A 24,264-nucleotide genomic window follows, 5' to 3' on the forward strand; every position below is an offset into this window, starting at 1 on the left:
AACAGGGAATCCAGGACGGATAGGACCCTCAGGACCAATAGTGAGAGTAGAGATACCAGGGGGGTAAGGAGAAGGTGGGGGACAAAAGGGGAATTGTTCACAATTATCTATATATAAACCCCTCCCTGGGGTACAGGCAACAGAAAAGTGGGTGAAGGGAAACATCAGACAGTGAAAGACATGGAAAAACAATAGTAATTTATAAATTATCAAGGGTTCAGGAGGGAAAGAGGATGCGGAGGGAGGAGTAGAATAATGAGGAGCTGATACCAAGGCTCCAGTAGAAAGAAAATGTGTTGAGAATGATGATGGCAACAAATGTACAAATGTGCTCAACACAATGGATGTATGTATGGATTGTCATAAGAGTTGTATGAGCTCCCAATAAAATGATTTATAATATATATATATATTATTTCTCTATAAGAAAATAATTAATTTATATTGTCACTACACTCCTCAGTTATCAACTATTTAATTTTCTGACATTTCATATTTACAACATTTTAGCTCTTGCTAAAAGTTAATGGAAAAAACGATGATATAAAAGAGCTAAACAGAAGCTTTCACAGGGCATCTTAAGAAGGAGAAGAAAGATCTTATAATGAAATGCATAAATATCTAGAGTTAGAAAATCATAAGGGAATTATACTGGATGCATTTCTAAAATCTGAAATAATGATAGAAGAAAAACTTTAAGATTTGAGATGTAACAATGAAGGATTCTGTGGGCAAAATACTAAAAAGCACAGGCAGCGTTGGGAGAAGATGGAAATAACCCACAGTCACTGCACCAAATTTGAACTGACCAATGTTCAACGATTTTGTCAGAACACAGTAAGCAAAACACCAATGAACATAGCATCTTCTGTGGTGCATGTGGTCACGACGGGTCGCAGTCAACAAGCTGGCACCTAACAGCAACATATAAATGTAATGTATCGATTGTTACAAAAGCTGTAAGAGCCCCCAATAAAATAATGTATTAACAGAAAAGAAGAAGAAGAAGAAGACACAACTAGAAAAGGATCATGAAATAAAACTTAAAAAAATAAAGAACCTGCAATATTCAAAAAGACATCCAAGCTGTACTGAAGAAGTTGGTGTAAAGCAAAGCTCCAGGAATTGACAGCATACGGATGGCGCTGAGTTAGCACATGAATGCCGCCCAGCCAGGAGGGCTGCACTGCTCCTTGCTACTAAATTTGGCCAACTGATGAGATCCTTATTTGTGCCAGTTTTGAAGAAAGTCACTCCAGTGGATTGTGGAAATTATCAAGTACTATCACTAATATCCCACAAGTAAATTTGGTTGAAGATAATTCAAGAAAAATTGCAAATGTACATCAGTAAGGAGTTGACAGCAATCAAGCCAGAGAATCTGAAATGAGTGGCACCCTTACTGCGCTCAGCTGGATCTTGCCTAAAAGCGAAGAACACAAGAAAGATATTTGTTGGTGTTTTGTTTCCTATGCTCTGAGATTTACATCACTTTCTGAGTCGTAATGAGTTCCATATAATATTACGAAGAAGAGGAATCCCGAACATTTCATTGTGCTCATAGAATACCTATACGGAGACAAAGAGGCAGTCATTTGAACAGAACTAGGAGATGCAACATGGTATAAAATCAAGAAGTTGGTGCATTAGAGTTACATACTTTCATCATACTTGTTCATTCTGTGTGCTGAGCATACAGAATCTAATAAGTTGATTTTTTCATGTGTATGAAAAAATAATACAGCATCATTATTGGGGGAAGATTTCTTTACACCCTGCTATACACAAGTGAATAAAGCCTGCTGAAAGTGAATAGGACATTGTGTTAGTCTGGGTGCTTTAGAGAAACAAATCCAGAAACTTATATATAAGAGAGATTTTATATAAAGGGTAAGCACGCATCAAGAAAACATCCCAACCCAGTGCTGCCTAAGTCTACAAGTCCAACATTAATCCATTAACCCATATGTCCAACATCAATCCACAAAGTCCTCCTCCATCTCACAAAACAGACGCAATGATGCCGACTGCAGGAAGAAAGTCGAGTCAGTGAATGCATAAGCATCTCAGTGCTGGCAGGGGTCTCCACACGGCTGCCCCAGCACCCAGGGCTGCATCGGGGTAGGTCCATGTGGCTTCTCCTCAGGGATGTCTTTCAGGAAGTGAGCCTTGCCAGCTGAACCAGAGAACTGACTAAGGCAGCTGCACCCTGTTCCGACCATCAGAAAGCAAGAGAACGGAGAACTAGAAAGGCGAAGCTCACAGGCATTTATTCCTCTGTCTTTCAATTTACCCCACATGTGTTTATTGGCCAGGTTGGCACCACAAACTAACTACATCAGTCATGATATAATCGAGCATGACCCATCCATACACAGTTTACACGAGACATACCATAGACACAAAGCGAAAAAGTCAAACTAAGGAAAAAAATTCATATTAAGCAAATAATAAAAGAAGGGATGGCAAAAATTAAAAATACATATACATATACATGAAAGTTGAGAAAAGAGAGAAGCAAAGTGAAGGGTTTCTCTCAAAATAAAGTTGTGATACATATATACCTTTCTGCAGCTAAGTTTGAGCTGGGAGGTCATTTCTGATGATGAAGGATGGCTACTGGGCAAGATTTACACTCTCTGTAAGGATCCACGTGGAAGGTAACGGGGAAGGGAATTTTATTTTAAGCTTAGACACTTTTATGTTCTTTTTAATGAATTAAGGAGGAAAGGATTGCCATAAAAAGCAAAATATATGTATTTATTTAGCTTAATAAATAGGAGGCCTGTATGACTATGGATGCTACCACCATTCTGTGGTTGAATTTGAACTTGGTTTGACAATTGTCAGCTATGACCCTTTCTATTAAAGATGACTTTATTGGTTAGGTAATACCTAACTCATAGAATTATTGTGATATAAAATGTGCTACTATAAGCGGAATGGTTAGTGTCTGTCTGTGTGCTATTGATGCTGTTATTAATGATGAGATTACTTGGAGAATTGATGAGATATGCTAAGAAAAGGAGATATATAGGGAGATTCTAAATCAAATGGCCCATCTCTCTTTGCCTAAAAAAAGTGAATGTGTGATTCTTTTTGCACTTATTTAATAACCCTTTATGATAAATCTATCCTAACCATAACTGCTTATATATTTCAGATCAATAATAATTTCCAGAAAGTCACTAAAGAAGAATATCATCATGCTCAATTGAAATTATAAAGGTTAGCTCTCAAATGAACAGCACTCAAAAGATCTGCATGATCTAAAGACAACATGAGCAAAAATTTTTCAGTCATATGGAAGTGGTATGATTATAACCTTACATTTTTTCAATAAAACCAAAAAGAGAAGACTATTAATGAATTATTAATTTGGGAAACTCGATTTCGCCTGCAGTCCACCAACCCTTAATAAGACAGTCTTTGGGACATGCACATTATGAGAGATACAACAATAGAAGTGGGAAACTCAATTTAGATTTAGTGAAAAGATGTCTGCTTTATAATGGATGGATGAATTGTGATAAAGTTGTATGAGCCCCCAATAAAATGATTTAATCAGTCAATCAATAATAAGAAGTCTGTCTTTATCTTGGCTGGATCCATAAGCAATCCTCATGGAAGCAGCAATTAAGAGATCAAAGGATGCATTGCCTTGGAAAAGATATGTGGCACAAGACCTCTTTAAAGTATTGAAAAGCAAGGATGTTACTTTGAGGACTAACATTTGCTTGAGACAAGCAATGGTATTTTAATAGTGTCAGATGCGTGTGAGAGTTGGACATTGTATAAGGAAGACAGAAGCAGAATCAATGCATTTGGATCATGCTGCTGGGGAAGAAGGTGCCATGGACTACTCAAAGAACAAACTAATCTGTCTCGGAAGACGTACAACCAGAGTGCTCCTTAGAGGCAAGATGGCAACACTTTGTCTCATGAACCTTGGACAAGTTGTCAAGAGAGACCAGTCCCTGGAAAAGGACATCATGCTTGGTAAAGTAGAAGGGCAGCCAACTATGGGACCAGGGCATGGCGCCACATCAGACTCGACAGGAAAACACTCATAAAGGACAACAAATAGACCTTGAACTATTCATAGGCTTTTCTTTTATTTGGTCATTGCTTTTTGGTTGTTGTTATTGTAGCTATTGTTTTATTTTCTATTGTTGCTTTGCTATGCTCGATCTCATGTTTGTGCATATTGGTGCCACTTCATGTCTATCTGAGTGAGATAGGTGGGATAAACAGGACGGAAGAGAGAACAACTGCATGACAGTTTCTGGGGGACAAGGGAGTCGGGGAGGCAGGGGAAAGGAAGTGCGTGTTAACAAACCCAGGGACAAGAGAACAACAAGTGATCCAAAATTGATGGCAAGGAGGATGTAGGAGGCCTGGTAGGGCTTGATCAAGGGCACTGTAACCAAGAGGAATTACTGAAACCCAAGTGAAGGCTGAGCATGATGGTGGGACAAGAGGAAAGTCGAAGGAAATAGAGGGAAGAAATAAGAGGCAAAGGGCATTTATAGAGGTCTAACCACAGGCATGTACATATGTAAATATATTTTTATATATTGATGGGGGAAATAGATCTATGTGCATATATTTATAGGTTTAATACTAAGGCAGCAGATGGACATTGGACCTCCACTCAAGTACTCCCTCAAAACAAGAACACTTTGTTCTAATAATCTAGCACTCTGAGATATTTATCTTCCCAATATGATCACTGAAGACAAAGTGGGTGCATAAGCAAATGTGATGAAGAAAGCTGATTGTGCCTGGCTATCAAAAGATAGAGCATCTGGGGTCTTAAAAGCTTGAAGATAAGCAAATGGACATCTAGCTTAGAAGCAACGAAGCCCAAATGGAAGAATCACACCAGCCTGTGTGATCGTGAGGTGTTGATGGGATCAGGTATCAGGCATCAAAGATCCAGAGCAAAAAATCATAATATGAATGAAGGGGAGAATGCGGAATCAAGGCCCAAAGCCAATTTGTAAGCAAGTGGACATGCCCTTACAGAAGGGTCATGGGGAGAACACAGACCAGTCAGGGTGCAGCTTCATAGCTGTATGAAACATACAGCTTTCCTCTGGTTATTTAATACTTCCTACCCCCTCACTATCATGACCCTAATTCTACCTTACAAATCTGGCTAGACCAGAGCATGTACATGGGTACAGATAAGAGCTGGAAACACAGGGAATACAGGACAGATAAACCCCTCATGACCAACCTTGAGAGTAGTGATACCAGGAGAGTAATGGTAAGGTGGGGGAGGAAAGGGAGAACGGATCACAGTGACCTATCTGTAACCCCCTCCCAGGGGCATGGACACCAGACAAAGGAGTAAAGGGAGACATCAGAGAGTGGAAGACATGGAAACATAATAATTTTTAATTATGAAGGGTTCATGATGTACGGAGGGAAGGAGAACGGGGAAAATGAGGAGCTGATACAAAGGGCTGAAATAGAAAGAAAATATTTTGAAAACGATGATGGCAACAAATGCACAAATGTGCTTGAGACAATGGATGTACGAATGGATTGTGATAAGAGCCGTACGAGCCCCCATCATATGATCAGCAGAAGAGGGAGAGAAGTTGTCAATGAGATGGATGGACACCATGGCTGCCACAAGGGGTCCAGACACAAGGACAATTGCGAGGAAGCCACGGGGCCCGGCAGTGTTGCCTCTGTGGTGCACAGGGTCCACATGAGTCAGGACCGACTTCGAGGCACCTGATAGCAACAGCGCATTTTACTGAGGTGCAACGTCGAGGTGTCACATCTAGTTTTGACTCATCACTGAAAGTGGGAGAAAGATGAGTCTACCTGCTCCTTTATGTAGTTCTAACACTGGAAACCCAAAGGGGGCAGTTTGCCTCCGTCCATCAGGGTTGCTGTCCTTGGAGTCAACTCAGTAGTGGTGGTTTCAATAGTAAAAAAGATAAGTGCATTGTGACACAGATTTCCTTAAGAAAAGAGAGTCCTTTTGAATGAGGCTTTAATTTATGTGTGCAATTTATTTTTTGGGTTGGCAACACTTTTGTGAGTCCCTATGTGGAGCAAACAATTAATGTGCACTCCCTGCTAACTGTAAGACCTGACATTCATAGCCACCCAGACGTGCTGCCGAACAAAGACTTAGTGATCTGTGTGTACCTCTCAGAAGGGGAAGGGGAAGGTGTGGGGAGAAAAGGGCACCAATCACAATGATCTACATATAACCCCTTCCTAGAGGTGTGGACAACAGTAAAGTGGGTGAAGGGAGACAGCAGTTGGTGTAAGACATTGGGGGGAAATTATAAATTATCTACGGTTCATGAGAGAGGGAGGGGGGGAGAAGGGGAAAATGAGGAGCTGATACGAAAGGCTCAAGTAGAAAGAAAATGCTTTGAAAATGATGATGACAACTTAGGTACAAATGTGTTTGACACAGTGAATGGATGGATGGATTGTGACAAGAGCTGTAAGGGCCCCCAATAAAATGATTTTAAGAGAGAATTAAGAAAAGAAAGAAAATATCTTGACTCGAGTCAGAGAAATAAAGAAGAAAGAAAGGAAGGAAGGAAGGAAGGAAGGAAGGAAGGAAGGAAGGAAGGAAGGAAGGAAGGAAGGAAGGAAGCCCCATGGCGCACAGTTGCACTATAATATAGCCATATATACGGGGTTCCTATAAGAACTGATGGAAAATAACTGCAGCTTTCACACATTTGATTGATGTTCCAAGTGTAAAGGAATACTCATTTCGTAAAAAGAATCGTGTAAACAAATGATTATTTATAGTACATTTCTGAAAGATCGCCTTGAAAAGCTCAGATGATGGGGAGACTGCCGAGTGGGGGGGAATGACAGCACGGTGCCCTGGGAAGACACTGGGCGGTTTGCAAGAGAGGCAAATGCTTTGTTGTGCACAATCCTGCCATAGTGGGCTCTGCAAGTCGATGCTTTGATAGACACTGCAGATGGACAGGGGTTGGGGGGAGTGTGGGAGCATAGCTATGACTTTATATATGTAGCTCCGACAGGGATATTTGTATACGTGCATTTACCTTTGTTGCAAATATATGAAAAAATGGGATGGAATAATGGTATGAAAACTTATTACACAAATGAGACACCTTGAGAAAATGAGTCTCTGGGCCTAGGGGCTCAGGACTATTGTCTCGGGGGACCCCTAGATCGATGGGTAGAGCATAGTTTCCAAAGCCCGTGTGTATGTGCTACTTTGGTGAGTTACAAGGGCTCAAGACAGCCATCTAAGCTGCCACGCTCGGTCTCTCCCGGTGTGGAGGAAAGAAAAGTGAAACTCGAATGACATGTGCAGCCGTTTCGTTCAATGAATTGATGGACAACACACGTACCAGTCTCCGCAACCCTGGGTCAGAAGAACTAGATGGTGCCGGGCTACCATTACTAAGTGTTCTGGAAAGGATCACAGCCCAAGGGGTTGGAAACAATGGTAGGAAAATGTGGAACGAACTCAAAGTCATAAGAGACCAGATTTAGTGCCTAGAAAAAGGCTTGTATAGTCCCCGATGCTGTGGTCCTTGGTCACCCTTCAGGACTGGAACTGAGCTCACCCCCAGTGTCAGAATAGTAAGTCATTTATGAATCAAAAGTGCTGCATTTATACAAAGACCAGAGAGTTGGTGGAGGGGGACGGGGTGTGGACCTGAAGGAAAGAAACCGTGGGAGGAAACGAGGTGAGTGAGGGAGCCATGAGGGATTGAAATGCATGAACTGAAACAAAAACATGTATAAGCTGTTGAATATAAACATGCATCTAAATGGCAATTACAAATTTATTTTTAATAGGAAGAAAACTCTTATGTATCAACTTTTGCCAGTAAAGACTTTTACTGGGTGAAGATTCTGGTGAATGTAACTGTATTTTCAATGAGCGAGAAGTGGACAGCGCCCCGGAGCTCCCAATTATCGTGTGTGTGCAACAGTCTCAGTGCAGTCTTAGAAGGATGCACTGAATGTGCTCCTTCACCCCAGGATACGGCCCTATGCAGACTGTGCTTTTGGTTTTCTAATTTTAAAAGCCAAAAACAATACATTTTAAGTAGTGCAGGGAAATAAATTAGATAACATATAACTTTCATAAATAGTCATTCTCAAGCTCGGTCTAGCCTTTTTAAAAAATAAGTTTTATTTGCTCTAATTCTATGATTTGTGGATTGTGTTTGTGTGTGAGAGGAAAGAGACAGAGGCAGAGAGACAGAACGAGAGAGCGTGTGTCACTTTCAGCAAATGCAGGATCCTTGTGCTGTTTCTAGCCCAGTAGATGTCAGGCTTTCACAGTGTGCACACAAAAAGCTGACTAAAAGGCAGGCTGGCAGATGCTGTGATGGTAATTTTTGTTTGTTTGTTTAATTCAATATTCCTGTGCATGATGTTTTCACACGTTTTTAAAACTACTGTTTTTTAAAAGTTATCTATAAGACATCCAAACAACACAGTTAAGTAAATACAAAAATCTCTCATTTGATTGCCTGAACTATATAACTACTCATGAAGGTCTAGAATGGGGATCATAATGCTGTAGGGAGGGGCTGTCTGGTTATTTGCTTCCATAGTGACCCTATGCACATCAGAAGGAGACACCGCTGGGCCCCGTGCCATCAACACCGACTCAGTCATTGGGATGCTTGAACCTAGGGCTCTAGCTACTGTACCAAACGTCCTTTTTTAGGTCTTCCTCTCGTTCACCGACCTCCTTCATCAAGCGTGGTGTCCTTCTCCAAGGACGAGTCTGTCCCGGTAGTATGTGCCAAATACACGAGACAAGGTCTGGCCAGTCTCATTTCTGAGGAAAGTTCTGGCTTTTAATCCTTCAAAAACAACTTCAAGAACAAAAATGTTGTTTGTTCTCTGCCCCAAATCAAACAAAGCCCACTAACATCGAGCCCAGGCCAGCTCAGAACGACTCTGTAGGACAGAGCAGAACTGCCCCATAGGGTTTCCGAAATTGTTGATCTGCAAGGAAGCAGATGGCCTCATCTTTGCCCTACAGAATGGTGAGTGGGCTCGAATCACCCCCATTTCTGCTACTAGTGCAATGCTTGCCAAACTGAGCCAACAAGGCTCTTTGCTCATCTAGCAGTTCATGGTCTTGTCAATATTATTTGCCAATACTATAATTCAAAAGCATCAATCATTCCATGTGTCTTATTCGTTTCACACACTATGCTGCACCTTGCTCGAGGAGCGCGCGTCTTAGCTCTCACGGTGACTACTTTGATTTCTAACACTCTCAGGAGGTCGATTACAGCAGATCTGCCAAGTGACCGAGCTCTTCTATCCACCGCTGCTTCCACTAGAGGTGAGTGTAGATTCAAGCCAAATGAAATTGCTGACAATGCCAATATTTATTTTTCTTTTTAATATAAAGTAACTATGGCAAACTGATCTGATGACAGCCAACAAGTGAGGACAGATAGAAATTGAGGGATTTTCAAGCTTTTGGAGGGTGACTTGTCGATGGAATAATGACAGAGACAAATACATATAGAAAAAAATTTCAAGGACATAACCAAGATTTCTAGTTTCTAGAATTAGCTATTCAATGAGATGGTGAAAATTAGACATGTGTGTGCATGAGTTAGCAGTGATGGGATTTATTAAATAGCAGTTAGATATATGCCCCAGACAAAGCGAAACCTACCATAATCCAGTTGATGCCGACCCATAATGGCCCTCTAAGACTGACTAAAATAGTTCACGTGGGTTTCTATGTCTGTAAATCTTTGCAGACGAGAGCCTCATCTCCCCCCCCCCACCCCAGAGGGGCTGCTGAGTTCAAACTTCTGATCTTGCAAGTAGCAGCTCAATTCATGACCAACTAAGGCACCAGACTTCTCAAATGGATATATAACATACCTCGCTTTATCTATTCCCCTCACAGGGAAGTTTCTGGACTCTCAAAAGGACAGTTCCTGGTTTTCCAGTTAGGCCACTCGGCCTATTGTACACTCTCATAAGCTCCCTTTGCAATAGTATTTACCACTTCATTCAAATCAGTATTTGTGATTCAGTTTTTCCTCTCTGAGTCGGTTCATGAGGGCAAACTGTATGAGTGTTGGCTTGTCACTTTATTCTCCATACAAACACAGCGAAGGATCTATTAGGTGGCCACCAATTATTTGTTCATAACATAAATACATTCATCTGGATTTCTTTTTATTTCAAAGTGCTTGATTACTGACCAGCAACCACCCTACAGAGAGAAAACCACAGCCCTCGTGTAGCCAACAGTTCCTTAAACACCAAACAAAGGGACAAGATGAGAGAAAAAAACATACCAAAGGAATTCTGTTGAAAAGCACCTGTCGACAGCTATTCATTACGCTAAGAATTATCATAACATCATTCCCAAGAAGAGAACACAGACACACACGAAGATAAATGCACCCAGATTAGTCTTTGTTTCAAAGAAAATAACTAATGCATTTTTCTGAGTTACTTTCACATTTGTATCTTGAAACTTGAATTGAATATTTATTTTGCACCAACTATAAAGCAGGGACTTTGCTAGCACGTAACATATATCATCACAGGCACGGAGCTCACCGTTCTCTGTGATTATAGCAGATCAGAGGGGAGCTATGAGTCAGATTGACTTGATGGCGGTGGGTTTTTATTGTACGTGAAGTTATAAAAGAATTCAAAGAAATTACAGAAAAATAGAAAGGCCGTCTAACAGCCAGCAAAGGCTTTCTGGAAACACTTATGATTTAGTGTGGAGGAAGTAAGTACACCCACGCTCTTTACACACACACACACACACACACACACACACACCAAAAACCCAGATTCGTCTTGGAGTCCATTTCTATTTATGGTGACTTCTAGAGCGTATGAAGAGAACTGTGTTCCATAGAAATTTCAGTAGCTACTTTTTCATAAAGAGGTTATCACACTTTTCTTCGGAGCCACCTCTGTAAATTTGAACCACACGCGGTTGGTTTAGAAGCCTCAGCCTTAAAGCCTGTATACCGTGGGTCACTCACAGACCGTCAGGTTGGAAGGAGTAGAGTGTTTGCATAGGTTGAGAGTTGTGGCTCTCATCGCCGGCCTGGGTTCGAGTCTTCGTGGTGAGAGTTTCCAGACAGGTGATATTGAATATGTTACTGAAGCTCTCCAGACAAAAGAATAGTAGCCACACCTTCCCTGAAGTTATGGTACTGATTGTGCCAGTGAACAACGTTAGAAACAAAAGTCACATAAGTGACACATTATTATTGCTACTGTTATTTGCTAATCAGATGATACTATGACATTTTTCCATTTACCTTCTCAGTCTGGTTTGCACCAGCACTAAGTCTGAAAGAGGAGCTCCTAGGCTTTCTCTAATACCCTCACCACATCCTTTCTCACTGGTGTCTGCTTTGTGGGATATACTGGACTGCTAACTGCAAAGTCTGCAGTTCAAAACCACCAGCTGCTCTCAGGGGGCAGGATGGGGCTTTCTGCACCTGTAAAGAATTACAGTCTCCCAAGTGCACAGGGGCAATTCCATCTGTCTTACAGCGTAGCGATGAGTTGGCATCTACTCAAAGGCAGTGAATTTGGTTTTGGAATGAGTAAGAATGTTTGGACTTAATAAAAAACAGCGGTTATGAACCTGTGGGTCCGCAACCCCTTTGAGGGGGTCGGACCAGCCTTTCACGGGGGTCGCCGGATTCATAACAGTAGCAAAATGACAGTTATGAAGTAGCGATGAAACTAAAGTTATGGTTCAGGGGTGTTCACCACAAGATGAGGAAATGTATTAAATGGCCATGGCATTAGGAAGGTTGAGAACCACTGATCTAAAAAACCCTCAGTTCTTCAAAGCCTCCCTCTGTAGGAGCTATATGGGAATATGTGCATTTCTTTGGAGGAGATTTAAGATTGCATGGGAATCACATGGGATGAAGGTCTGTTCAGCAAATTGCAACGTTTGTTTTCTTCCAGTAAGTATGGGATTTCTAGAGAATTGGTTGACTGACATAGCGGTGTGTAATTTTCATAGGGCATATCCCTTCAATGCTGGGTTATTATTCTTTTTTGATTTCTGGCTTCCTAGAAATATATCAAAATGTTAGGTGGTAACAGGCAATTTGTAAACAATAATCAAATAAAATAAGTGCCCCAAATTTCAAACAATTAGGTCTTTGGAAGAACACAATTGCCACTCATTTAGGTAACTAAAGTCAAGCTATGAATTACTAGTTTTAATAAGGCAACGACATGCCACTTTAAAAATTTAAGTGGCGTTTTGATGTCAATAACCCTCCTTTTAAAATGATTTTATTTAAATTTTCTTGACAATATCTCTGAAAAGTTCGCAGGGATTGCTAGAGTTTTATATCATTGGAGAAATGAAAATTAACTTGGATTATAGATTATGAAAAACCTGAATAGGAATGAAATATGATTTAGGAAAGCTTTTCAATAGATGGCATATAGTCTATCTGAACAGTCAACATTGCTCTCCATATATAGTAAAAATGAATGTGTGTTAATATGTCAGGTACTGATTCGATCTGTTTTGATGTGTTTCATGGAGTCAGTTGCAACTCAGAGTGACCCTGAGCTAACTGCTTGCAGGATTTCCTCAGTGGCAGTGGTTACAGAAAGGAACACCGAGGTTGTTTCTCCTGCAGAGTCTCTGGTGGGTTTGAAACACTGACTCTTCAGTTAAGAGCCACCTAGCAATTGTACCCCAGAGCTCCTTAGACTAACACTACCAATTCCAAATCGAACTTTATGTGATCAATAAAACTAACGTCAATTCTGACTCATGGCAACCCTATAGGACAGGATAGGATTTTGCCCGTGGGTTTCCAACATTATATAATTCCTTAGAGAAATCAAAAGCCTCTTATTTCTCCCTCAGAGCCGTTGGTGGTTTCAAATTGCTGACCACAGCATTAGCAACCCAACACATATGCTACACAGCTTTTGCAAATTTATAGCAAATTTTAAGTCCCACGGAATGAGACATTTTAAAGTTAGATCCTGATTTACTTAATAGACTTTTTAAAGTTCCTCACCTTCTTTGAAGTACAGTGAAAACTAGTTTTAGGTGACAAATTCTATGTAAACAAGACTTTGTTAACATAAATGTTCCGGAAAATATTGAGAAAGTTGTAATTTTCTGGAATTGACATAGCTTAGCATTTAGCTTGCAATCATATAGATCTTATTCTCAGAGAAATAAAAAGCTAAGAATGGACTTACTTTCCTCGAGCTGTTTCGAAAGTTGGCTTTTCAGAGTTTTCTCTTTGGCTTCCACCGGTGTCACCTCGGCTGAGGTAAGTTTGCCGTGGGGATCGATTCCCCATCTCTCCATCTGACTTTGGGGAGCTCTCTTGTTGATTCGGCTTTCTGGAAAAACTGCGAAGGAACTTCAGTGTGGAATTGGACAGTACCACTGATTCTGCCCCAGGACTAATTTTGAGGCCAGGATTGGTGGGGAGGACAATCTTTTGTGAGCGTATCTTTCCTTCTTGCGGCTTCTCCTTGGATGTGAGCGCCCCCTTTCTCTCAAGCTTGGATGGTGCGCTCACCTCCAGGGAAAGCGGCTTGGATAGCAGAAGGCTTTCTTGAGAGCTTCTTGCCTCCGGGGCTGTGGGTGATGTGGCCTCCGCGGCTGGTAGCATCGGGAGACCGTGTGTTTTATTCAGAGGAATGAACACAGGGGTCGTCTCTTGCTGAGGACGTCCACCCTCCGGGGTAGTCCCCGTGTAGGCCGTGCTGCTGTCTCCAAGACCTCCAGTCCATAGACTAGAGAGCAGGACAAACAGACTGGCTCCCTTCATTTTCAGCAGACTCTAGCAAGAAGGCTCCCTGAAACTGGGCAGCCAAGTCCTTCTGTCTGTCCTCTTCTTTGCCTCCTTCCACACGGAACCCGCTAGGTCAGAATGATGCTGATGTGAGACGGGTCAAGGAAACAGGTTTCTGTGTGTTCTGAACGGAGGAAGTTTGATTTCCTGTTTCTGTAGGTGTTTGGGAGCCTCTGACCTCGGGTAGGATGGGTGTGTGGATGCGTTAATCATTCTCGGTGAAGCTGCGGTTGACTGGGAAAATGCAGGCAGCGGCCATCGGGAAAACCCTGAGGAAAACATCCTGCAAGCACTCCTGTTTCTCGGGCCCCTGATTTCAAAGAGAAACTTTAAAGGTGAAAACGGCCTGTAGGGGATTTTTCTTAGATGGACTGAGTCAAGAAATCTCGTGTTTTGATGATTTCTACCCAAGGAAACAAACATTGTGAACATTTCTTGCACTTATTTTTCACTGTACTGTTTCTTCCAAAGAGACATGTAATATTCATATATAATATTCATACACTCTTTATAAATTTATACATAAGAATTCACTTACAAGATAGCTGCCCTTTCACCCTTCACAGATTGAATGATGAAAAACAAATATATGTGTGAGTTTATATATACAAATATGCATTTCCATTGGAGCACCTCTTGAAATTAATCTCAGTGATGACAAGTAATAAAAAATAAAAAAGCATACCTAAATGAATTAGGCAAATATTCCCAAAACTAAGTTTAGCTTTTACTCAAAGAACTTCTACCAGAGATATCAACTAATTAGATAGATAAGAACATTTTTACTCTGCCCATTTTAAAATTCATATGTTCTAGTGGTTGTTGTAGCTCTGTCACCACCAAGAAGTGAATCAATAAAACAAGAATGACATGGGAATAAATTAAAATGGTATTATCAATAATTCTGTTGTTCCTTACTATAGTACAAAGGTATACTACTTGTTGAAAATGGAGAACTGAATTGATCAATCACTTTTCTATTGTAGAAATGCTTCATTAGATTAATGATTTCACTACAACAGTAAATATCTGATCTGTAGGTTTCAATGAACTGGTTTCATTTGCAAAATTCCATGAAAGACTTCTAGGACCTACATGTTACTTAAGGTTTAATAGTTTGTTCATAAATTCAATTATTCATCTACTCAGTGATTACTTAAACAGAAGAGGGTGGAATACACTGTAAAAAATGTTACCGTGTTTTAGGTGGCAGTTTACACAGTACATTGGGTTCCTTCTGAACAGTTTTTTTACAAATCATTTCATGCTACTGTTGCACTTTGTACAATGTGTCCCCATTCTCATCATTTCCATTCTGACTTTCTCTCTGTTTCCATTGACCTAGCTTTGCTTCTCCTCCCAGCTTCTCATGTTTGCTTTAAAGGAAATGTTGACAACTTTTTCTCATGTACTTGATTGTTAAGGGAACACACTAAACCCCAAATAACCAAATCTACTGCCATCAAGTGGATTCTAATTACAGCATTTCCATGACTGTAAATCTTTGCTGGAGCAGAAAACCTTTTCCCTCAGAGAGGTTGTGGTGTGAACTACTACCCCTGTGATTACTAGTCCAATGCGTGCCCAACAGCGCAACCCGGGCACACATCGCCCATGGGTTATACGGCTTAGAACGTTTTTGCTTGTTTGTTGCTAAAGACTCTGAGTCAATTTCATTTTATTTATTTCTTCCTTTTAAAATTTGTGAGCAACTCAAACCATTATTTAGGTTTGACGGATAAGGTCAATTTTTTAAGGTAACATATACTATATATATATATATTTACACAATACATATACTATATATTATATACATATATCTACACAATACAACAATATATATTACACAATACAGCAATACCGTATTAAACCTTCCATATATGTGGCATTTTTTAGTCCACCTCCCATTCCTTCCCTCTCCCTGTTCCCTATTCTGCTTATTTTATATGACAATCTATGACGTGGCTGGAGGTGGCTCTAGAAAAACTTCCAGTTCCGACATCAGAATATCTTAGGACAATTGCCTTGGAGTTTCTCCAGTCTCCATTGGTTCAGTACATCTGACCTGTTTTAGGAAGTTGGGTTTTGTTTGACATATATCTCCTATTCTGTGTGGATTTTCTATTTTGATCCTGGTCAAGATGGTCAGCAGGGGTAGCCAGGCACCAGCACAATGCGGTTCTTCTGGTCTAAGGTTAGAAAAGGTTGTGATTCATGTACGCTCTCAGATCCATCCAACAGAATGTTCTTTTAGATGCTGATAATATGAAAGGAAGGAAGGAAGAACATTATATAATGCTATTCAGTTTTGTAGTGTTGTTAATATTTGTCCCTAATCCTGGATATAGGATACTAGAATTTTAAATAAAGCTTATTTTTTTTCCTTCCCTGAGCTACTAACTACTTGATCCTATTTCATTTCTCCTTTAATATTAGCTACTTATGTCTACCACTCGTGCAAACTGATGACATCTTGGAAGTACATTGCATGGGGCTAAACTATCACACCTACTGATTAGCAACGGCAACAATGAACTTTGATGCAAAGTTAAATTCATCTGTTTGTGTGATATGTGACAGAACAATCCCACAAACCTTGCATTTAATAAAATGTCAAAAGGTTTCAAACCCAGGCAACAATTAGGTCCTAAACACAGTAAGTCAACTGTGTACTTTTCACAAGACAAACATTAGTCTCAATATCCAGAAAAAGACATTGTAGCTTCATCATTGGGAAAGGACAGAAGCAGCTACTCTTGGCAGAATAGTGATTCAATAAAATCCAGATAGACTAGATAAGTGGACATTCTTGGATATTTAAGAAACAATCAGAATGCAGACAACTGTAATATTCTGTTTTGCCTTTGTGCTTTGTGAAAATTCCTTGGTCTTGCTCAGAAGTGAACTCCAATAGTGAGGGGTCACACATTGGATCTATAATTGATCGCAAAGAGCTATCACATAGCAGTAAAATGGAACTAATCTAAGGAATTCATTTCACCTCGAGAAAGGCATTGATGAATAATGGCCTTAGTCACCACCATCCTAGCTTGCCAATGACATTGTGATCGAAATGCTAAAGTTTGGTATCTCATTACTAGCCCACTGAACCATCTTGTGCAGTAACTCCCCAGGGCACCCCCATTTCATTCGATGGTTTCAGGTGTACGGATCAGTCCTTAATTGGAGACATAAAATATCTGTGCTCCAGAAACCTCCAGGGGCCTAACCTCAAACTCTGCTTCCTGAGATTCATTAATACTCATCAAAGCACAATTAAGAAAAATGATTTTCCTGGGGGTGGGGCTGCCTGTAGGGTACCTGGTGCGTTCATTCTTTTAGATATTCTCAATATTATCCCTGGGTGAAAACATACCCTCAGGGTTTTCTACACCTGAATCTCACTCATTCTCACTGAACCCACTGCTGCCTAGCAGATGGTCAATATTAAATCCCTATGCTTCTCCTATGGCAATGTAGTCACTTGAGATTAATTTATAAGGAAAAGCAAAACAACACAAAAATCCATGAGCTCATTTACCAAGTGCTATTATTAGGTTTTCCCATCATTTTTTTCATTACAATAAGTAAATAATTAAATATGTACTATAAACTTACTGATTCCTAATTGAGGAGACAATGGCTCCTTTAACTTTTATCATTACCTCATCATCAATATGAATTTCTGCTTAATCACAAGGTAACATTTTAAAAGTTTAAGTTAAAAATGAAAATCAATAGGCTTTAAAAGAGAAGCTTATACTTTATAATTGATTGAAAATGCAAAATACCTAGGTTAACGGGAAATCTTTACAACTTCTTTCTTTTTTCATATAAGAAACTATTTTTTAAGTACTTTAAAACTGTGAAGAGATTTCATATAACCATCCTTTGCAAGTCAATTCTATCAAATAATAATTCTAAAAAGGTTTTTTCAAATTTCTGTTGACAGACAATAATTTTTGAAAATGTTAAATTTGCATGTAGACAGTGGGAATAATCAAAATATAGCAAAGACCAAGGGAAGGAGAGGAAAATAGTTTACATTGTGCTTTGGCTTTATACAATTTTCAATATTCATTGAACTGAGCACTTAAAATCTCTACATTTTATTGTATGCAAATTATAAATATTTTAAGTGAAGGAAAAATGTAATCAGTTTGAAAACCAAGAATGTTTTTCCTCCTAGTACTTTATCAATCATTCTTTAATCAAATATTTAATATTTATCTTAACATATGCAACAAATATAATACTTATATTCTTCTGGGGAGCAGATAAAATATATGGACCAGAAATAAATCTAAATGGAATTGTATTTACCCCTGCATCTCAGATTCTAAAATATGAAATGGATTGGGAAGAGCAGAGTGTACTTTCTTCAATGTTTCCTGAGAAATCATCTAGACTCAGTCAATTTAAAGTTTAGAATACGTGTTCAAATTTTAATAGAGGAGAAAATATTTAGAAGGGAGAGCTGGGAGGATGAGGAGAAAATAAGGAGTTGATACAAAGGGCTCAAGTGGAAAACAAATGTTTTGAGAATGATGAAGGAGACAAATGTACAAATGTGCTTGACACAATGAATGTGTGTGTGGATTGTGATAAGGGTTGTATTAGCCCCCAATAAAATGATTTTTTAAAAGAAACATTTCCAATAAACTATGCATATATAAGCATGCATTTACTGTTAAAGTAAGATGAAATTGATAAAATAATTCCACATCAGAAGTTGCAAAAAACAGAAGCCTAATAGTAGTTGAGCAGCAATTTATCAATCCCTTTCCTCTTCTGCCAGGACAAACCCACTTCATGCAGGAAGACTGATGCGCAACAGTATCTCCCCATCATTTAAAAATTCAATGGAAGAGGTAGTGTGATTCTACTGAAAAGCTATTGTAATGGACTGACTTCAACTTCACAGTAAAGAACATAACCTGTCTGAGAGTGCCTTTTCTTAAGCACCTGGAAGATGATTCATATAAAAGCTTAATATCCCAGGTACTGACAAACTCAATAGTAAGGCATTTTAGAAAAGACCAGCTGTTGTAAACAGGTGCAATATCAGAACCAAGATTCAGAAATAATGCACAACTCACTTTCCATTTATCTGAAGTATTCTCTAGAGTAATATTCTGTGTATAACTTATTATACTTTATTTTATTGGTTGTATCATTTCTGTTCACTACTCAAACACTGAATTACTGGATCCAGTATACAACTTGGAACAAAACTGATATAAATCAGTTTACCGAGACATACAGTAATTAATTGGGTAGAAAAGAAATATAGTAATTAATTGGGTAGAAAATCAATCTGAGATGGACCTAGTATGACCAGGAATAAGTTATCTCCCATTCCCCTTTGACAAAGAGAAAGCATATTTGGGATTGGCAACTCTTGACAAACAAATTGCGCTTAATCAATACTCCTGGGTTATTACTTGTGTTAAAAGGCATATAATTCAAATATACACCCACAGACACAGACATTGGCATTCACACAATAGGGAAATCCCTGCTTTTACAACTACAAGACTTAATTTTAGCAAACCAAGGGCATCTGATTACAATGCTCAACATTTGCAGATTTTATATGTCCTGGGTAGCAAACAACCATTTGCCTTTGGAATCCTTTAATATGTTGGAATGTGCAGATCCTGAATGAAGACAGCCACTGTAAGTCAGCAGCATCAATTTTTAAATTTAAGGAAGGTATGTGTGTCAGTTTTACAAAGAAAGTTCCAGGATTGAAGGACAAAGCTGCCAGACAGAAATGTAAACTTTGTAGATGCTACCACACACTACATGAAAATTAAAATGTTGCTTTCATAGGAATTACATGCTGTTGCTTAGCTTACCTGTCTAAAATTCTGTGTACCACCAGGGTTAAATTAAACAAGCAGCAAAGGGACTTTAGCCACTCAAAGCGTTCTTAAAACTATAGGGGGAAATATGGTCTGGGCTTGAATACAAGCAATTTCAACAAGCACCATTCTTACTCACGTGTCACTGCTTCTGCTCCCAATCCCCAATATATGATGCGCTCTGTCCTCACTTGGTCTACCGGAACCTACTTTTTCCTGTTCATGCTTATGCAATCATTGATCTTTCTCTTCAAGTCATTTGTCTATCTTTTAATAACCATAAGTCTGTGTAGTGTTAAAAAAGAATGTATCATAGCAAATAATAGGAGATTTGAACCATATATATTTTTTTAATTCAAGTATTTGTCTGCTGACATGTGATAGGATATATCATTTTGGCCTTGTCAGACTTCAGGTGTCTCCTCTGTGTTCTTCTTTCAGTGATGATTTATGTCAATACATAGGAGACCGCCTTATGTAATGTAAAGTATTGTGAGCTATATTAGTAACATTGGTTTATTATTATATCAAGCAACTATAGTTAGATTTGATCAGTCCTCTGTTCATATCTGTTTTCTCTCATCTTTTCATCTAAGGGTCTCGGGTCACCTTTCCTTGAAGTTCTTTGGTCTTAAGGAAGGCTAATGTTTACTGTAAGTACCAGGAAGCTTTCTGCCTGGCTCAACTACTTTATAAATCCACTTCATTTCGCTAAGGTTATATATTTTCTGAATTTTTTCTGGTTTTGCACAATAGAATAGCAGATTAACACTGATCTATTTTGTTCTGAAAATAGGTATAATAATTATTATGCCCTAGTTATGTGACAAGCGCTATATCAAGTGTCAAGAAACAGTATTACCTGGTTTTGATTTTTCTAATAAGCCTGTCACATAGCTTCCCTTATAATTATTTTACTAAAAATTCAAGTAACTGCCCACAGAACCTCAACTGAGAAATAACACTTGTTGGAACCTAGGTCTTTAATTTTTCCAGGGCTTAAATTGAACTCAGTCCCCCAAGTTAACCTAATTTCATATATCAATGGAGAGTTATCATATTGCCATTAACATGTAAAATTTAACTCCTGTTACATTAGAAAATTGGTAGAAAGAACACGAACAGAGCTTTGTGCTTAAAAAAAAAAAGAAAGTAGGCATAATTGAAAATGCACCAGCGTCCCTCCTCCATGGCCTATACCCAGAACAGTGGGAATTTCTATACATTTAACACGGTAGCAAAGATGAACAGTTGAACCGTACAAAAGTTATTTTAACCGTTGACTGAGTCTCAATTGGGTTAGCTCTGTAACTTACCATGAGCTGTAATGACAGGTTTCGACAATCTTGTCTTTGGGCTATTTTGATGTCTTGAGACTCTTCGGTATCTAGAGGTAGAACTACGGGTTGTTCCTCTCCATGCCAAAGCCCACTTACAGGAAGCTGGGAGCTGAATAAGGTCAGAGGACAGGCACAAGGTCAGGTCTTTGAGACAGGTAATCCATAAACCTGGGTGGGACCCCATCCAGGCCAGGTGGGATTAATTCAATCAGTGGATAACCAGTAGCATGGACCACACCTCCCAACGGGGGCGGGGAGTTTTTTTTTGGGGGGGGGCTGCTGAAAATGCCAAAAGCATTGAATCCACTCTCTCTCTCAGCAGCGACTAGACACATTCAGCAAGGCGGGTATGCGGTGGCCCCTCTGCGCCAGCCTGAGGGTTTCTCTGGCCTCCGTGTCCACAGGTGGGTGTGACGTGCCTGAGGGGGCCTGGGTAAAACTGAAACTCCTTCTGTCATTTATAAAAACCCACTTGGATGACAAACCAAGCTTCCACATGAATTCTTTCTCATGTGACGCCAAGGACCCTAACATAACTGAGAAACCGAACAGTACCAGCAGTTCCTCTTGGGTCATGGTAAATGCCACACATTTCTTTTTCTTTCTTTTTTTTAAAAATCAATGCTATTTAAACACTATTACCCAAACTGATTACATGACTGATACTCAACAGGGACCTGCAATCTCTTTAAAACCAACAATAGCAAACTATTTTTTTTCCAAAGAAATTTTAAGAACCAGGTTGTAAAACTGGGGTTTGGCTTATACACGGGTCAGTGGTAACCCAGCGAGGTGTAACATCTCACTGCCCCCCCCTCCCCTCCCAGGTCACTGGATGAGTGACCTTTATCTCCCAGATGATTTCCTTTTTACCTCTGTTCATTCAAAGCACCGCTGACACTGCAGAGTTTTGAATGTTTGTTTACTCACATCTAACCAAACAGAGCCATCCTATGACATGGCCAGCTCCAATTCTCAGAAGCGCCCATAGTGATTCACTTACACCAGGAGCTAAACTGGTAAGGATGTGTCTGTGGCTGCTCTCCATCTCTCCCCTCTGGTCTCTGTGTTAATTCACATCCTGTATCCCCAGCCCCCCACCCCCACCCCCACTGACTTCTCCCCCTCCTACCTGCTAACACTTGGGGGGTGGCATTACCATTACAATGAAAGTTATTTTTCAACGTCTTGTTTTTTTATCCTATTAGAAATGGATACTCTTGAATGAAAACAAAAACTGGTCATATGAGTCTGGTTTCAAAATGAAGGTTGTGTCAAGAGCAGAAGAGAGCAATAACAGTATTGCAAGTAGGGAATTCTGTGTTGATGAAAAGCAAGTGAGGGAGTGAGGGAAATGAAGGCTGACTTGGAACAGACTCCAAAAGCTAAAAAAGCTCTTCGTTGTTTAACATCTTTTTATGGAGTTCTAGAGAGTGAATTGCATAAATGGGTTATGGAGTGTGGTCAAAATGGTTACTGTGTAGCACACATGGGAATCTGCATGCATGCTCTACAAATGGCTAAGGTTGACAAATATAAAGCACCAGGCTTTGATAAATTTCCTTCATCAGCAGGGTGATGTACCCGCTTCATGAAAAGGTTTGGCCTACCGGCATGTTTGAGACAAAGAACAAAGATTTCCCAGAAATTGCCACAAGACCTTGAAGAAAAAATTATGTCATTCCAGTCATTTATCATAAAACAAAGAAGGATTAATAATTATGGCCTGGCAGTTATTGGGAATATGGATGAAACTGCCATGGCTTTTGATATTCTAAGCCACAGAACTGTGTCAAGTTTAGTAGGAAAAAAAAAACATTTTTCTCAGAACCATAGGAAATGAAAAAAAATACTTTACAATTGTTCTATCATGTTTGGCTAATGGAACTAAGCTGTGTCCTGTCATTCTTTTTAAAAGAAAGACCTTGCCTAAAAAGATGAATTTCCCACCAAGAATTACTGTGCGTGCACATGTTAAAGGCTGGACGGATGAAGACAGAACAAAAAAATGGCTGGAAGAAATTTGGAACCGACGACCAGGAGCAGCCTTAAAGAGAAAGCCATCATTACTTGTTAGGGATATGTTCAGAGCCCACCTATCGGATGACATGAACAAATTGGCAAAATCTAGTAAAGTTACTTTAGCCGTTATTCCAGGTGGGCTTACTTCTGTACTGCAACCTCTGGATGTATGTTTGAATAAGCCTTTTAAAGACCGCGTGTGAAGGATGTGGCATGAATGGATGTCATCTGGTCAAGCCTTACTAAGAACAGGAGGAAATCTCATGAAGCCTGACATAGAGTTAATAGCAAAGTGGGTTCAAGATGCATGGGAAGGCATTCCAGAAGACATGGTGTGACGTGCCTTCCAGAAATGTAGTATTAGTAATGCTATGGATGGCAGTGAAGACTGCGCTTTGTATGAAAATGACAGCAGTGATGGTGATGACGGTGATCTCAGTGAGGACAGCATCTATGATGACCTCCCACCAGTTGAAGCTTTGCATCGGGATACAGATGATGACGAGGGATCCAGTTTTGAAGGATGTTAACTCTACAGTTTAGCTTGGTTGCTGATTGAGCTCAGGGAATAGTACTCTTAAGGTATCATTGTTGATACCTTATTGTTTTTGTTGAACCGATTTTCCACTTACTGTGCTGGTTTACTAATGTTAAATGACTTGTGGTCCTTTATGTTTTTTATTTGCAATAAATATTTACATACATTACCCCAGTAATGTCTCAATTTTTAGTAATTTTATTTTCATTTGTTTTGATTATTGAAACTCACCCATAGCTTCCACCCTAGGCTTCTACTCGAGTCAATCAGTTTTTCTGGTTTCCCAGGTAATAATTAGGTACCTCAGCTTATACTTGGGTCGGCTTTTATTCAAGTATATACGGTAGTTCATAACTCTATGGACAAGTAGATGAATTCTACGTTCCAATGTAATTCTAGCCTCTACCCAACAGCATTCAGTTTTTATCACATGGCCTTTGCTCAGGCAGCATTGAGCTTATGTTAATGGTGGTGGAATAATTTAGAAAAGGATATCAATAATGATTGTACACCAAGAGGAGTATAATCAATGGAACAGAATTATGCGTGTAGGAGTTGTTGAATTAGAGAATACTTTGTTGTGTATATTTTTGCCAAATTAAAAAAAAGATGAATAACAATATGTACAATGAAGAAGCAAATGTTCTAAA

General features: G+C 39.6%; 1 protein-coding gene across 1 annotated transcript in view; it reads right to left on the reverse strand.

Moving 5' to 3' along the window:
• The window catches only part of MMRN1 (multimerin 1), an 84,788-nt gene extending 70,965 nt beyond the window's left edge, over positions 1-13,823 (reverse strand). Inside the window, exon 1 of the mRNA XM_075544884.1 lies at positions 13,243-13,823. Coding sequence (XP_075400999.1) covers positions 13,243-13,823 — 581 coding nt within the window. The remainder of the gene's footprint in view (positions 1-13,242) is intronic.
• Positions 13,824-24,264: the final 10,441 nt, after the last annotated feature.

The sequence above is a fragment of the Tenrec ecaudatus genome, chromosome 3, assembly GCF_050624435.1.
Source record: "Tenrec ecaudatus isolate mTenEca1 chromosome 3, mTenEca1.hap1, whole genome shotgun sequence".
Taxonomy (NCBI): Eukaryota; Metazoa; Chordata; class Mammalia; order Afrosoricida; family Tenrecidae; genus Tenrec; species Tenrec ecaudatus.